This window comes from Brienomyrus brachyistius, chromosome 3 (genome assembly GCF_023856365.1).
Source record: "Brienomyrus brachyistius isolate T26 chromosome 3, BBRACH_0.4, whole genome shotgun sequence".
NCBI lineage: Eukaryota > Metazoa > Chordata > Actinopteri > Osteoglossiformes > Mormyridae > Brienomyrus > Brienomyrus brachyistius.
In genome coordinates, this window is record NC_064535.1 from 6,904,688 (window position 1) to 6,919,170 (window position 14,483).

The following is a 14,483-nucleotide window of genomic DNA, read 5'->3' on the forward strand; positions in this document are numbered from 1 at the left end:
GGCACAATGGGGCCAGCGTGAGGCGTCAGAGAGCCAGGTTCAAGGCTGCCTGGGACGTGTCACATGTCAGGTGTTAAAGGGCACTGCAGACAACACTCACGCGTGAGCTACCCGGAATGTTAACGAAGCTGCGGCCAAAATTACAGCCCTGTAACCTCAGCTTTTACAGAGTGCTTTGCTGGTCCCAGAGTGGACCCTCACATTGTACCCTCTCCACCGACGACTCCAGTGCTATCTGTGTCGCTCAGTTTCCCCAGCCGGGCCACCGACTCCAAGACAGCCGCCCAGGAGGACAAGACAACCCCCATTCCCTCGTGGAGCCATTTGGGCTGGGAACAGGGCAGACAGAACCTGCAGACTGGAGGGTGAGGGAGATCATGGCTACTCCCATTTAACCTCCCGTATCCACGCCGAATACACTAGTAAGATGCGAACGAGCGGGACCGTCCACAAGAGCTTGGCCAAAGAGTAATACGAGCTTATTAACGGCAGCAGATGGAGATGCTGTAAACATGTCGGATAATGATTAGCAGAGGACCCATTACGTACTCTGGTTCGTTATCTTCCTGTTCCGCACAGAAGTCTGAGTGATAAAGAGGACCAGGAAGAAGATCACTCAAGAGGATTAGAGGATGTGCAAAAAGGTTCCAGTGAAAAGGCTAATTATCCACCCGACCTGCGGTGGTATTTATGTGGTTCTGGGGTCCCTGGTAAGGCGAGGCCTGGCAGAGCATCTGACCCTAGTTGGCCTGGTGACATTAAAGTGGCGAGAGACCATTATAAACATCCTCACTGTTTCTCCCTTAATCGGTCCATGTTCCAGTGGTACAGCTCACCCAACTTGGGGGAATATTGTCATCGTCACGTTTAAAATACATAGGAAACCATCTGAAGTCAGGCTGGAGGGATTTAGAAGGCCAGTTATATTATAAGATAAAGGACAGTGTGTGGCTCAGTGGGTTAGGATGCCGTGCCTGTAATCAGGAGGTTGCTGGTTCAGATCCCAGGGTCGGCACAGTGATTTTACAGTGACCCCTGACCAAGGTCCTTAACCTCCAAATGCTGCAGGGACTGTCTGACCCTGCTCTCTCAGAAAAAATGCATATGGCTTTGGATAAAAATGTCTGCAAAATAAATAAAACGTACAGTAATAACAGGTGGAGAGTTCAGGTCCATAAAGTACTAATCCAGGCCAAGGTTTTGTTTCAATTCAAACAGCCAGCTGAGGACTCTCTCACTGAGGCTCCTTATACTCCACTGGTTGGTTAAAACAAAACCTTGGTCTGGATTTGTACTTTCTGGACCAGAACTTCTGGTGAAATGGAATAACGGTAACAGTAATGGGCCTGGGGATATCGAAACCCGACCTGGGAAATCTGCTTTTCCATTTTGAAGATCAGAAGTGAATTCCAAGTAAATGGATATGCGATTGGCCTACATACATGCCACTGAGGGCAAACGGCTACAATCACTGAAAGCAGGTCTAGAGCAACGGCTGGGAAAAATTTGACCAAAACAAAGTGCGCACCGAATATGGACATCAAACAAACTGCAGCAATAACAGGCATGTGGAATCTAAAGGCTCACCTCAGGATATTTCATCTTCAGGGTCTTGTGCATTTCCCGAAAGCGGCTGTATCTCCTGAACACCGCCCACGTCTCGTCCAGGACTGTGATCTGTTAGAGCAGGGGAACAGGATGCAAGCTGACTGCCAGCCTCTTTTCGGCAAACCGTCGCAGTGTTCCAAGGCCACTCGGAAGTGGCAGCACAAAAATGAACACAAACAAAATGCACGGATGAGACCAAACGCATGTTAATGAGGAGATTATGCAAGAGAAAAGAAACATCGACAACCCAGCTAATATAGGACTTTATCCTCATACGAGAGAAAGGAAAAGTTACTTTCTTCACTTTTACCCAATATGAAAGGACAAATACATATAACTCTGAAATAGCGTGTATGGGGAGGCTATTCAGGGTTATTTAATGAATACGTATAAAACCTTTCCGAAAAGGAACTTCCTTTCAATGTGCTTTGTGTCCTTGGTATATGGGTGCTGGACGTCTGTACAAAAATAAGCGATGAAAGCCAGGCTGAAGTCCTACAGGTTGAGGGGAAAAAACCTCTGAAACCAAACACCCACCCGAAACAGGGTACCTGAGCCCCACAGAGAGGTGGAAATGTTGACCTGTGACACACACACACACATACACACATACATACATACACATATACACACATACATACATACATACATACATATATATATATATATATATATATATATATATATATATATATATATATATGAAAAAAGGGCTGCATCTGGTTAATGAGGCAGATATTTAAACTGTGCAGGCTGAATGTGCAGGAGTGCGTTTAACAATAAGAAAAGGAACATTTCTCCCATTAAAAATAAAACATGTGCATTGCATGGTCCGTGCCTGTGAGAAGGGGGGGGGGGGATGTGCTTCACAAGCCCGGATAAATGAAAAGTGTGTGTTTTTAATTATGGTGCCGTTATCGGCCAAGAGCTGGGGGACTGGGTCTCCCTTCCCTGCCCATCTCCGAATTAAGCACCGTTAAATAATCAGTGGAAATATTTGTACTATATTAGCTGTGATATCATTTTTGAACTCCAGAAGCGGAGTGACGAAAAAAAAAGGAGAATTAAAACATAAATCCAATCTCTAGGCTGCACATCTATGCAGTCCGCGCTTTTCAAAATGACGGCATTAAATTATGACTTCTCATCTTTTTTTAATTCAACTGCCTGAGATGACAAGATTCACAGCCGGTGACACAAACGCTAATTAAATGTCGTCAACCCAGAAAAGTATACTGGAAAAAGAAGGGAACCTTTTACACAGTGGGGGCTTTTTACGGAGATAAAATAATTCGATTTCTCAGAAGGGTACCTCGGCTCCATTCAGAGCTTCCTCCTTCACACCTCGCAGAGCAGCGGGAACTGACTGCATGCTATCGAACCCTGTGATTTCAGGCACTCTACTGGACAGGCCTAGAGGTCTGAACCGACCTTGAGCACTTCGCCCACCTCTTGATGCTCATCAGCAATGAGAATTCATATGAAACAAAGATGGCAGCGATAAGGTAACGTGTATCAAGGGGCATCAAGTGTGTGTGAGCCTGTTTCCTTGATGGCGGGAAAGGTTTGAGAAGCCGCTCACCTTGACCTCGAACTCATAGTGCTCATCTTTGCCTTGACCGCGCAGAACATAGCGAGGAATGCTGATCTTCACCGGGTTCTTCATATCCACTCGGCAGGGTCCGAGAGAGCGGGAAATGAGGCGCTATGCAGGAGAAACATGCAGCCAGTACACAAATGCTTAGGAGATGCATACACACACGAATACAGCAAAGAGGGTAAACACTGCAATCGTCCAGCGTTTCCCGAAAACCACCCAAAGTTATTCAAACATTGCCAGTTTGTGTATAAATAGACTCTACTTGTCCATCAGGGACCAGGAATATTGAGCGTATTTTTCAGAGTTGCTTGTTTTGAAGATACCTAGTAAGGTCCCTACTGCCACATAAGCTGGTGGTAACCATTAAATTAGAGAAGAATGAGAAAGTGAGAGAAGACCACGTCCAGAAGGTCTTGAACTTTCACTTGTAGGTTAAATAACTGGACTGATGCAGTCTTATTGCACTGGATCATAAGGCTTGGAGAGTCGTTAAAGGTAAAAGAGGAAGAAAATCCAGGTGGGTGGGGTCAATCGTAATAATGAACGTACCAGTGTGAAGCCTGCTGACCCAGAAAGACGAAATATTCTATATTGTCATCAATATGGTCACCTGGAGTCGGTGTTTACCTGACGGTACCTATTATCATTATTATTATTATTATTATTATTATTATTATTAAAGTATAATAGGTCAGACATCCAACCTACGTAAGAGACCAGAGAGCATGAACACACTGACACCCTGGGAACTGATGTCTTTGATACCAGCCCCCCACCTCCTAATCCAAACAGCACATGCATTAAACATGAACGTGTTGGCGGACATCGGCGGCACGGATGCAGCCAAGATCAGAACGACAGGCCGACGGTTGGAAGCCCGCGATTCCACATCTAAAGCGCAAAGCCTTCGTCGGGGCATCCTGTGGGGCTCAGAGAAAACGCCGAGAGGCAGAATGCGAGGGATTAGACAAATACAGGCACTGCATCAAATTTCTCTAGCATAAAAATTGATTAGATTTGTCTTACTGTATGCAAGCATCTGTGACGCGCAAGACACGGACTGCGACCGCTCATCCATACGCATCTTAAACACTGTTGTCAGTATTCCAACCGTGTCCCGTCATGGTCAAAATATTCAAACTGTCCCATGAGTTTAATTTCCAAACGTCTGCTGTCAGATCAAATCACTGTCTCAGTGGCATCAGGCTGTTTGCTCCAGGTAATACTGCAGTCAGGGATTTCCTGAGATAAAGGCACGTTTTTTACAGAATCAAGACCGTGTGCATGTGACGCGCTACATCAATGCTTGATAAGCCTCCGTTGATAATTATCATATGTTAATAGACATTTATCGGCAGAATTTTAATGGGAAAATCCAAATAAAGCATTCTGTTGCTTTTGAGATAAACCCCAAATCGATGCTAATTTTTTTTTATATATATATAATTAAATAACCCAGTTCTCCTGTCAAATTCACTTTTTCTGATGATGCAACAAGAGACATATGTAAGCAAGTCCGGAAAAGCAAACAGGTTATGCTTCGCTACGGTTTCATACAAAGAAACCAAAAGTTACCATTCTGTCAAATAGCTCAAATGAAGTAGATGATAAAAACCCAAATGCTTACAGCCAGCACCCATCACAAAACCGTATTTAAGGGTAAAGATCTGGAAGCTATTATTACCTACAGAATAAAGCCATGTCATGATTGTCCCAGTTTAGTGTTACTCTTGCTATATTGTGGTACGAAATAAAAACAGTAAGACACTGTCTTGTTATGCGACGTTACAAACTCGTTCCTTATGTCACTGCACAAGCATTTTGATGTAATGGCGGTTATCTTTTTAAATAGAAGGCCTATTTAGTGAGTGCTTTCCACTCCAATGCTAACAAAACAAACCGATTCGGAGCCAGTGTTTCAGGCCTGCTCTTCTCTGGAGAGAAGACAAACACAAACAGTGCGGTCCACCTGGGGGATCTCTGCCTGAGCACAATCAGACAGAGGATGGTGCAAGAACTCCTCTCTTACTGGCAAAAATCAGGCTCCTGGGATGGAGAAAGCCCAGCTCCTCCTAATTCGTCGACAGTGTGAACCAGGCATGTATTCCAAATTAAACAGATAAGAAGAGGTTAGGTGAGAACCATTACATCACACAGTCATTAACATATGTAGCTTTACCAAATACATTTATAGATATACTCTTTATTACATTATAATTTAAGAAATCTTTCCTCAGTGTCAACCCCCTTTTTTCTGAGTCGTTTCATTAATTACGAGGCACTGAGTTCTTTGATCAGACATTTATGTTATAAATGAGGACGCTGGGCCTCAGTAGCAGAGGCGAAAGTTAATTTCCACACTTCAGACTGAAGGGATGAATTACAGCCCGGGGGAAACGGGACTGCCGCCAAGCAGGATTCCTGCTGGACCCGCAGTTCAGGGTGACTCCTGCGTCTATCTTTTCCCCAGGAAGAGATAATGTCCAGTCTGTCTGGTGCATCCTTGGTGGCCGCCATCAAGCAACGGGCATCCGAATGCCGGCGAACGGTAATCTCCTTGATGCGGGCGCGCTGGGGCACTGGGGTACCTCATGGACCAGACCCACATGTGTGTTTGCGTGAATAAACTGGCAGAGAGCATCTGGGAATGAGCAGAGGGTCACCAATGCCCTCGCACTGGTGTATAAGAGTAGCTGAATGTCAACAAGGGAGGGCTGGTCTTGACCCATGTTGCCATGGGATAAGGAAGACAAGGTCAGCCAAGAATTTCTTGAACCGACAGCAGAGGCGACACCCATCGTCCAATATGAGTTCAGGAGCATGAGCTCTCCAGTCTAAAGACAGCCACAAAAGGTCCTCCTGGAGAAGGGGTGGTCCATGTATCTAGACTCCACTCTGTCTGGTTTATGACCTTCAAAATGACCCGGCAAAATTCCTGGGTGAGGTCTTTATTGTGGGTGTAGACAGCCAGCACGACACCATCTGTGGAGTCCAAGAGCTGGACGCTCTGGCTGGCAAAGCTGACACTGATCTCATTAGGCTGCTACAAGGGCAGCATGGTGAAATATGGTCAAAGTTTGATATGACTACCATAAGTCAACACATACAAAATACATTCTAACAAACTGTAAAGAAGGGAAGAATGTAAACTATTGGCAACCATGAGCCACAACACACAGAGTGCCTTCTGGGAGGAGAATACCTCTTGAGGTATCACAGAGTCCAGGCAAGAGAGAGAGGGGCTGCAGCTGCAGAAGGTCCTCAGGAAACTCCAAAAGCCTCCGGCAAAACACCTGAATGCCACCCCTTTGATATTTAACTGCAGAGCTCTGCAAGGGCCCAGTCTCCCCTGAGGGAGTCAAGGCCAACTCCACAACAAGGGAAGGAGGTAGAGTGGGCACATCTGCGGAACCACCCCTCTCACAAACGTCTGGTTTGTAGGTCACGTCAAGCTGTACGCGATGTATCAACGGTAGCTCCTTGATAGCGGAGCACACTTGGTTGAACCAGCTGCTTCCTTGTTGGAAGTCTGGCCTGTCGGAAGACCCTGCGAATGCTCTCCAGACAATAAGCGGCGACTTTCAACATCCAGGAGGACGTACTTGCCAAGGTCGGCAGGCCATAAGAGCCTGCCGTGAGATTCTGGGGCACAGATCGGGTTTTAGAAGGCAACTCTTTGGTCCTTTGCAGCGGATCTCACAACGGAGATGTGACTGCATGTGTATTCCCTCCTTTGACGGGCTTTTCTGCGAAAGGATTCCAGGTGGAGCACTGGCCCTGGAGAGCAGTGTCAAATTCATGGCTTCTCCGTGGACCGAAAGGCGAGTGAGACGGAGGGGGCTCGATCTAACAAGGTCCCCCCAGGTCTGGGATGTGAGCCACTGCAGACGTGGGGGCCCTTGTTAGCTGGCATCTCAGCGCCATCATCCCCAGACCCACCCCCAATCTGACAAGAGCCATCCTGGCATGCTGCCTCTCTCCGCTCCCCCACCGCCCCGCACTTCCTTGATTTATGAGGAGCGAAATCTGCACCTTCCTGGTCAGCATGGAATTCCACTGTAGATCCCCAGCCTCTGCCAATGTGACCCTCTCCCTTGTCACAGTCCTCTAGACAACAAAGCTCCACTTCTCCAAAGTGCCACTTCTCCTCTTGTTCTTCAGAGCTCTGTCCCATATTACTGCCCAGAGCCGGCTCCAGTTTGAGAGAATGCAGGGAGCCAGGCCGTGGCAAAGATTCAGGTCTTCTCTGTGTAGAAGAATGGATGGGGAGTTTGGGGGGGGGGCATTACTTAACCAGTATCTATTATTTATGTATAATTCTTCAGCACTCATCATTATATGGATCAGAATTTGGACACTTTGAAGTGATAATTCTTTTCTTTAACCGTCCACCAGGGTTATGAGAATCACACGATAATTGGAGACAAGTTTAAGGAATAGAAATCGAGACAGAAATTAACTGAAGAGGAAATAATTTCAGAAAGGGGAAATTATTGCTTGGAGAGGAGATAAAATGTATCCAATTTAACCCCCCTCCCCCACCCCGTTGATGTTTTGAAAGACACAGCCTTTTAAGGATTACCTACGCAAGAAAATAAAAATACGATTCAAAAACTGAGCATTAGAGCAAAATATTGCTGCTTGTGTTTGCGCTGTGGATGCCAGTGGGGCGCACTGTGCATTCTGGGCACCGCTCCAGCAAGATTATTTTGTGTTTTCAACGCTTGGCCGCGTATCACTTCAAAGCAGCCGACCACGGTTTGCGGAAAACGACAAGACCCTTGACGCAGGGGACAACTTCAGGTGCCCCCTCTGAGAGTTTGGTCCCCCGGGAGCCCAGCCGATGACAGTCAGGGGCGGGGGACCGACATCCGTCCCGCTTATCGGCCTCCCGAAGGAGAAGCCATAAATCACTCCCTTGACGTCGCCGCCGAGCTTCTGACTCCGTCTCTTGCTGACAAAAAGGTGAGAGGCGACTTCTGTAACCGCTTTTCTAACATTTCACTCCGCAAGAAATTTGCCTAATTTAATCACTGCCATGTAACTTGTTTTGCAGATTTTCTTTTCTTTTATTGGAAAAAAAAAAAGTTACTGGCGACCAAGTTTTAGAGCATTTTACCATTTTACTGCACTTTTACTGAAATTCCTTCACACTTTCTCATAATTACCTACTTTCCGTGAAACCAGTATTTTACAGCTGTTGTACCTTAATGGCCATTAAGGAAAGTGTTTCTGGAAAGGGAGAAAAAAAAATCATCCTATAAACAGCGGCCATTAAAAAAATAGGAGCGATTTAATTTACACCACTACATCATCATCTGTTTGCAGCCGGCATGCCTACATTTTCAGGCCTTTGGTTTTTTTTCTTCTTCAAAAAAGCTGCTATAGATCACAGACAAGAAGAGGAAGAAGCCGAACGACATCAAAAATAAGTATTATAAGATCTGTTTTTCTAGGGCTTTCCATACAGCTACTAATTTTGAGGAAATAGAACAAGAGAAACAGAATAATTACGCCCTTAAAATCTGTCTGTCCGTGATTGCCGCGTGATTGCGGAACACGACACACGTCCATGAATAAAATGAAAATAAACAGGATGTCGAAGGGCATCGCGAAGCTGCGAGGTAACCAATCAGAACGCGCCGTGGGAGGACATGCTTATAAAGCCCATGGGGTGGATGGATGGGGCCAAAAAGAAGCGTGGAATGGAGCTGGGATCATCCATCTATTCTGCTAGCACCTGACCCTCACCCTTTCCCTTAATTTATTTTTTTTAATGAAATCTGGTGTATACAAACAAACCTCAGCATTTGCGATTACGGTGATGGATTATGGGTTACACATCAACGACTCTTATTATTCACGCCAGAGTCCTGCTGCATGCAGGAGGGGCGGGGGCCTGGGGGGGGGGAGGGGGGGCTGTAAGGATTTTATGCTCCTTGTTATCAGAGTCCCCCATATCAGACTGTTACTTAGCTAAATGGTGATAAGCACTGACATTAAACAGTTTGGAGTCAACCAGCATAACCCCGACCAGCTTGGACGCAATCTACAGCCTCTGCTACCTGCGGTGATGCAAAGACTTGGGGGGGTTGGGGGTGTTACTGCTAGGGTTCACTCTAACAAAAGACCCTCGTTTTGTTCAGGGGACTGGTGAGCGAGGAGGGTGACCCATATAAGCTGGGGTCTGAGTGAAGGTCGGAAGAGAGTAACAACCGTGGTGAAGGACACGGGCCTGGAACCTGCCACTTCATCAGGAAGAACTCAGCTGTTGTACCTTTGAGTATTGTAGCTCTCCAGGAAATTATTAATGAAAAACATCACAAGTAACTCTGGATAGACATGTGGTTGGGTGGAGGGAGGCTTAGACTACTACTTCCTTCACCCACTGTAACTCTTCCACTGACAGGGAAAGCTCATCAGCTACAGAGCTCACCTCATACTTCAGCTTACGCAGATCAATCCCGTTTTGAGGTTTCTCCTCTTCCTGTATGTGGGGGGAGAGAGAGCAAGAGAGAGAGGGAAAGGAAGAAAAAGGGGGAGAGAGAGAGACAGAGAGAGAAAGGGAGAAAAAGGGGGGGGAGAGAGAGGGGTATTCTTAGCCCAACAATCAAAATGATAACAATAACCACCAACAAATCACATTGGGGCAGAAACTCCAGGCCGGACCAACGCAAAGCAGCCATTACTAACAGCCACCTGATTCACTGATCCTTCTCTACCCGCGGCAGGGGAGGGCAAACTGGGCTGTTATGCACATTGCGACAAGCGCAGCCCCAGGGTGAGCGAGACCTTCAGTTCGGGCCGAGGGAGGGCAGCACATGCAGTCGTGATCCATGCTTTATAAGCCTGAGTCCCCCAAGACCAGATCCCTCCTCCTACTTACCTCATCTGCCTCTTTAAGGGAGCTACACTCACTATTAGATGCTTGTCCCCCCTGCAGAACAGGAGAACGGTCACTTTCCCTGGCAACCTACCCCCTCCCCCCCCCATTATTATGGAACAGTCCGAGAGACGGGGAATTATATTGACAACCTGGCAACTCAAACAACTTTGCGCCCAAAAGGTGGGGCTGGTGGCTGAAGGAGAGAAGGGTCACAGATACAGAAACACAGTTCACTCCATTAAACGCTCCCCACATTCTGCAATTACATTTCCTGAGGCTAGAATGTACGACCTGGAGGGGCGCTGGGATGTGGTATGTGGTACTGACCTGACTATGATTATTTTATTGTTTTTTTTTTTTTGCATGTAATACACAAGCGGGCAACATAACCAAGAAAAAACCCACAGATTACTTTCTATTTCAACCGTCAGTTTAATTTCTGGCTCGCAGGAACCCAATGTTCTGCATGATCAGCTGAAAGAGAATGAATTATGCCCCCGTATGATTAAACCTGACAGTGCCGCTCTGCCCTCCGAGGGCGGCCTGTTTAACCGAGGTGCGATCCACTCCGCTTTCTTTTACGCCTGCAAACCCGTCCCCCTCCAGAGCCATTGGAGAGCCGCTTTATAAACGGATCAAACCCTCACGGGTCCTTCCTGGCCTTGGGCTGGACCTTAAAGGTACGGCGACACCGGGCAGGCCGGAGCGAGGTGACACACCTTCAGCGCCTCGCAGGGGAGCGAGAGCTCGATGCTGGCCCCATCATTGAAGAGATTCATCTTGTGCAGCCTCCTCTGTACCTCCTCCTCAATGTACGCGCTGATCCTGCTCACAGAAGAGGGAAAGCCATCAAAACACAAGGAAAACACCACCATACATTTGTAATTCTATTACCGTGTTAGAAGAAGGAAAGGAAGGGAAAAAAAACAAAAAAGGACATTTCTTTTTAATGATATTTACAGAGGAGAAGAGCAAAGCAAAGCAATTAGGTTTGTATTCAGATGCACACCGGCAGGCTCTTTGCTCTCATTTGAAAGGCAATTTTAATTACTTGGCATGCGCTGACACTGGAGACTTTTTCGCGGTTTGCAGGCTGTTAATGCTTTTCCTCCCAAAACCATCTATTAGACTCAAATAGTGAAATATCTCTGCGAGATCAGAGGCCTCCAAGTAGCTGTGAAATTAAACCGAATGTGTAGGTTGGTGGATTTATGGATTTTCAAAGAGCTTGGGTTCTGGGCAGAAACCCCCCCCCCCCCCCCCAGGCTTCCGACAGCAAGGGATCACCCCAGCCGCCCGCGTCCGGCCGCCCACCTGTCGTCGGCGATGGGCAGCATGCCAGGCCTCACGGGGCTGACGGGGGATGTACCCAGACCCGCCTTCTCGTCCCCGCTGCTGTGCCGGCTCCGTGGGCTGCCCTCGCTCTCCCGGATCCTCTGTTTCAGCTGCTGGATCTCTCTCTCTAGCCTTTGGGGGGGGGGGAGCAGAAAGACCAAAAAAAGAGGAGGGCGAGAGGGAGGGGGGGGGGGGGGAGAGTGAGAGCGGAAATCCAGCAGGGAAAATGAAAAAATGAGAAACGAGAGAGCAAAAAAAATGATGGTGAGCGATGGTGGGGGGGGGGGGGGTGAAAAGAGGGGGCTGAACTCCTTTTCAAACGGGCAGTCGTGTGCGAAATGACCAGCTGGGGGGGGTTGGTGTCTTCTGAACCTCCACCTTCTGGTGTAGTGAACGGGATTGGATTCCGAGAGACCGACCTCTACGGGCCCATATTCACAATCGGTCGCAATCGATTAGGCAGCATTTGCCCGTCGAAACAAACATGCAAGCGCGACCTGCGCCTTAGCGGTTACTCTCCCTGCGCGGAGTGATTTCCTCTGCCTATTCGGGCAATAAAGGATGAAGGAGAAAGGAGAAAAAACTCAAACTCTACAGGGAGCTCAATTTAAACTGTATTCCAATTAGAAGCCGACAAGGTAAATTAGGCAAACCTCGCACTGCCGAAATTTCATACTTGTACGTTCAGCTAAATTGGAACTCAGAGGAAATGATTCTTCCCGCCGATTTTCCCATGTTATGCCGTATTAAGTCTGCGGATACCTGAGGAAAGTCGATAACTGTAAAGTTAATTAGCATCCCCCCCCCCCCCCCCGACAACATGGGGCACCGGGTCGTTGACTCTGCAGCTGGCCCAAGGGTGAGCTGGCTAAAGAGACAAACAAACAAATAAACAGGCCCTTGACTAGGCAGCAAATCAGCTCTGAGCGTCACTTAATGCGCGGCGAGGCCAAGCGGTTCAGGAAATCACACGGTTCAGGTGCGATGCCGTTGCAGCCTTCGCTCGCAGCGCCTCGGGGAAGCCCGCTGACCTCAGCTGCACTGCCGCATGCTCAGCTGTTAAATGGGCGAATATGGAGAGCCCGTTCAAGCTTCCAGAACAGCAACCAAAGCATCAGCAAGCAAAAAAGAACCATCATCTAGAACATAAACTCCATCATCACCACCACGGTGAATATGCCACTGGCAAGCCTCAAGACCTAGACTGAAGACCGAATGATCTGTGGAGAAGTGCAGGCTGTTAGAGTGGTGTTTCCCAACACGGCCCTCGGGGACGTCAGACAGTAGACATTTTTGAAAAATTGTGGAACGTCTGGCAGGGAGCAAAAACAAGGACCAGGTTGGGAAACACTGAAGCTGGACATTAAATGGTAAAATACAACATGCTCTACAAGCCTCACGCTTTTTTACGTTCCCTGAATGTTCTTACGTTGCACTTCTGGTCCTTAAATAGTCTTATTAGTTTCTTGCTTTGTTACTTGTTGTTGTGTAGCTCCTGCTCCAGTCCTGCTTACACTCGTACCTGGGCTTTCACTGGAAGCTCAGCCTAGCTACACTTATGCCTCTCTGACTCCTTCACAGCATGTATGTAATGTGCTATTTGCCTCACTTTGGATGAAGGCATCAGCTAAATATCTAAATGTAAATACACATTTTTCTGCTGCCTTTTCAAATGTGAGTTTTTACACGGTCCCCCCAGGGTCTGGGCAGTTTCCCCTCATCCCATGACGTAGGCCCACCTCTCCCTGTCCAGCTCTATGGTCCTGTGCTCCGCCTCCAAGTTGGCCTGAAGCCCCGCCTGGCTGTTGGAAAGGTCCAGGCCGGAAAGCTTGCGTTTCTGTTCCTCCAGCTCCAGCTCCAGGGTGGAGCTGAGCTGCAGGGCGGAGTGCCGTCGCTCGAGGCGCGCCACCGCCTCCTGCAGGGCCTCGCGCTGCTGCTTCTCGCGGCACTCCAGGATCTCCTTTTCCTTGCGGCGCACCTTCTCCTCCTGCCGGGCCACGTTGGCTGTGAACTCGTAGGTCTCCCGCAGCTGCTGCAGCTGGTCGGCGCTGGCCAGGTACAGCGACAGCTGCTCCTCCTTCTCCTCCAGCTCCTTCTCTACCTGGTAGAGGGCGTTGTCCAGGCCCGGAGGGCCCCGCTCCAAGATCTCCGCCACGGAGCGACGCTCCTCCTCCAAGGCGGGCAGCCGTGTCTGTGTCAGGCGCTCCAGCTGCCGCTCCTTGTAGCGGAGCCACTGATCCGCTTGCCAGATGCGCTCCTTCTCCTGCGCCAGCCTGGCCACATCCTGGGCACCTGCCTTCTGCCTTTGGTGCTCCTCGTGGGCATGGAGGAGCACACCCAGGGCCTTCCGCTCGCTCTGCACGTCCATTTCCAGACGCTCCTTTTGCCGCAGAAGCCCAGCCCGGAGTCGCTCCAGCTGTGCGAGCTGCGCCACCTTGAAGTCCACGTAGTGGGCCTTGGCAATCCGCACCTCTGGGTGCTCCTCACTGCCATCGGGCCGCGCCTCCTTGGCCTCCAGCAGGGCACCCCTAATGCCCTCCAGGACAGCACGCTCGTCCTCGGCCCTCTGCACGTCATCCATGCGCAAGAGACCCATGCTCTCCTGCTTCTCACGTAGCTGCTCCTCCAGCCGGCCCACCAGGCGGCGCTGTTCCAGCTCCTGTTCCTCTAGCCGCCGCTTCTCCGCCTCCATTCGCATGGCCTGCTCATCACGTTCCCGCCGCAGCTTCTCCAGCTCGCGGAAGATCTCGGTCTTCTCAGCACGCTCCTTGTGGTGGGCCTCATGCAGCCGGTCCTGCTCCTCCTGGGCGCGGCTCAGACGCTCCTCCTCGAAGCGCTCCTTCTCGGCCAGGAGGTCACGCAGCCGGCTCTCGATGTCGCGGCTGCGACGCATCAGGCTCTCCTCTTGCCAGCGGATGCGCAGCTGCACCTGCTCCGACTCCTTGCGCTGGGACTCCACCTCCTGCTGGATGCGCTCCAGCTCCGCCTTCTCGCACCTCTGCTTCTCCTCCATCTCCTTAATCAAACGCCTGCCCATCAGAGAGAACGTAAAAC

At 49.1% G+C, this 14,483-nt stretch overlaps 1 protein-coding gene across 5 annotated transcripts in view; it reads right to left on the minus strand.

The window, feature by feature from the left end:
* kif16ba (kinesin family member 16Ba) overlaps window positions 1-14,483 on the minus strand; it is a 66,873-nt gene that overhangs the window by 15,961 nt on the left and 36,429 nt on the right. For 3 of the 5 annotated variants that reach the window (XM_049008303.1, XM_049008302.1, XM_049008301.1), the window contains 6 exons: window positions 13,169-14,458; window positions 11,409-11,561; window positions 10,814-10,919; window positions 9,645-9,695; window positions 3,191-3,313; window positions 1,588-1,677 (listed from right to left, as the gene is read on the minus strand). In XM_049008303.1, the coding sequence (XP_048864260.1) occupies window positions 1,588-1,677; window positions 3,191-3,313; window positions 9,645-9,695; window positions 10,814-10,919; window positions 11,409-11,561; window positions 13,169-14,458 (1,813 nt within the window). Of the gene's footprint in view, window positions 1-1,587; window positions 1,678-3,190; window positions 3,314-9,644; window positions 9,696-10,094; window positions 10,146-10,813; window positions 10,920-11,408; window positions 11,562-13,168; window positions 14,459-14,483 lie in introns of all 5 variants that reach the window. The other 2 variants (XM_049008300.1, XM_049008299.1) reach the window with 1 other exon arrangement.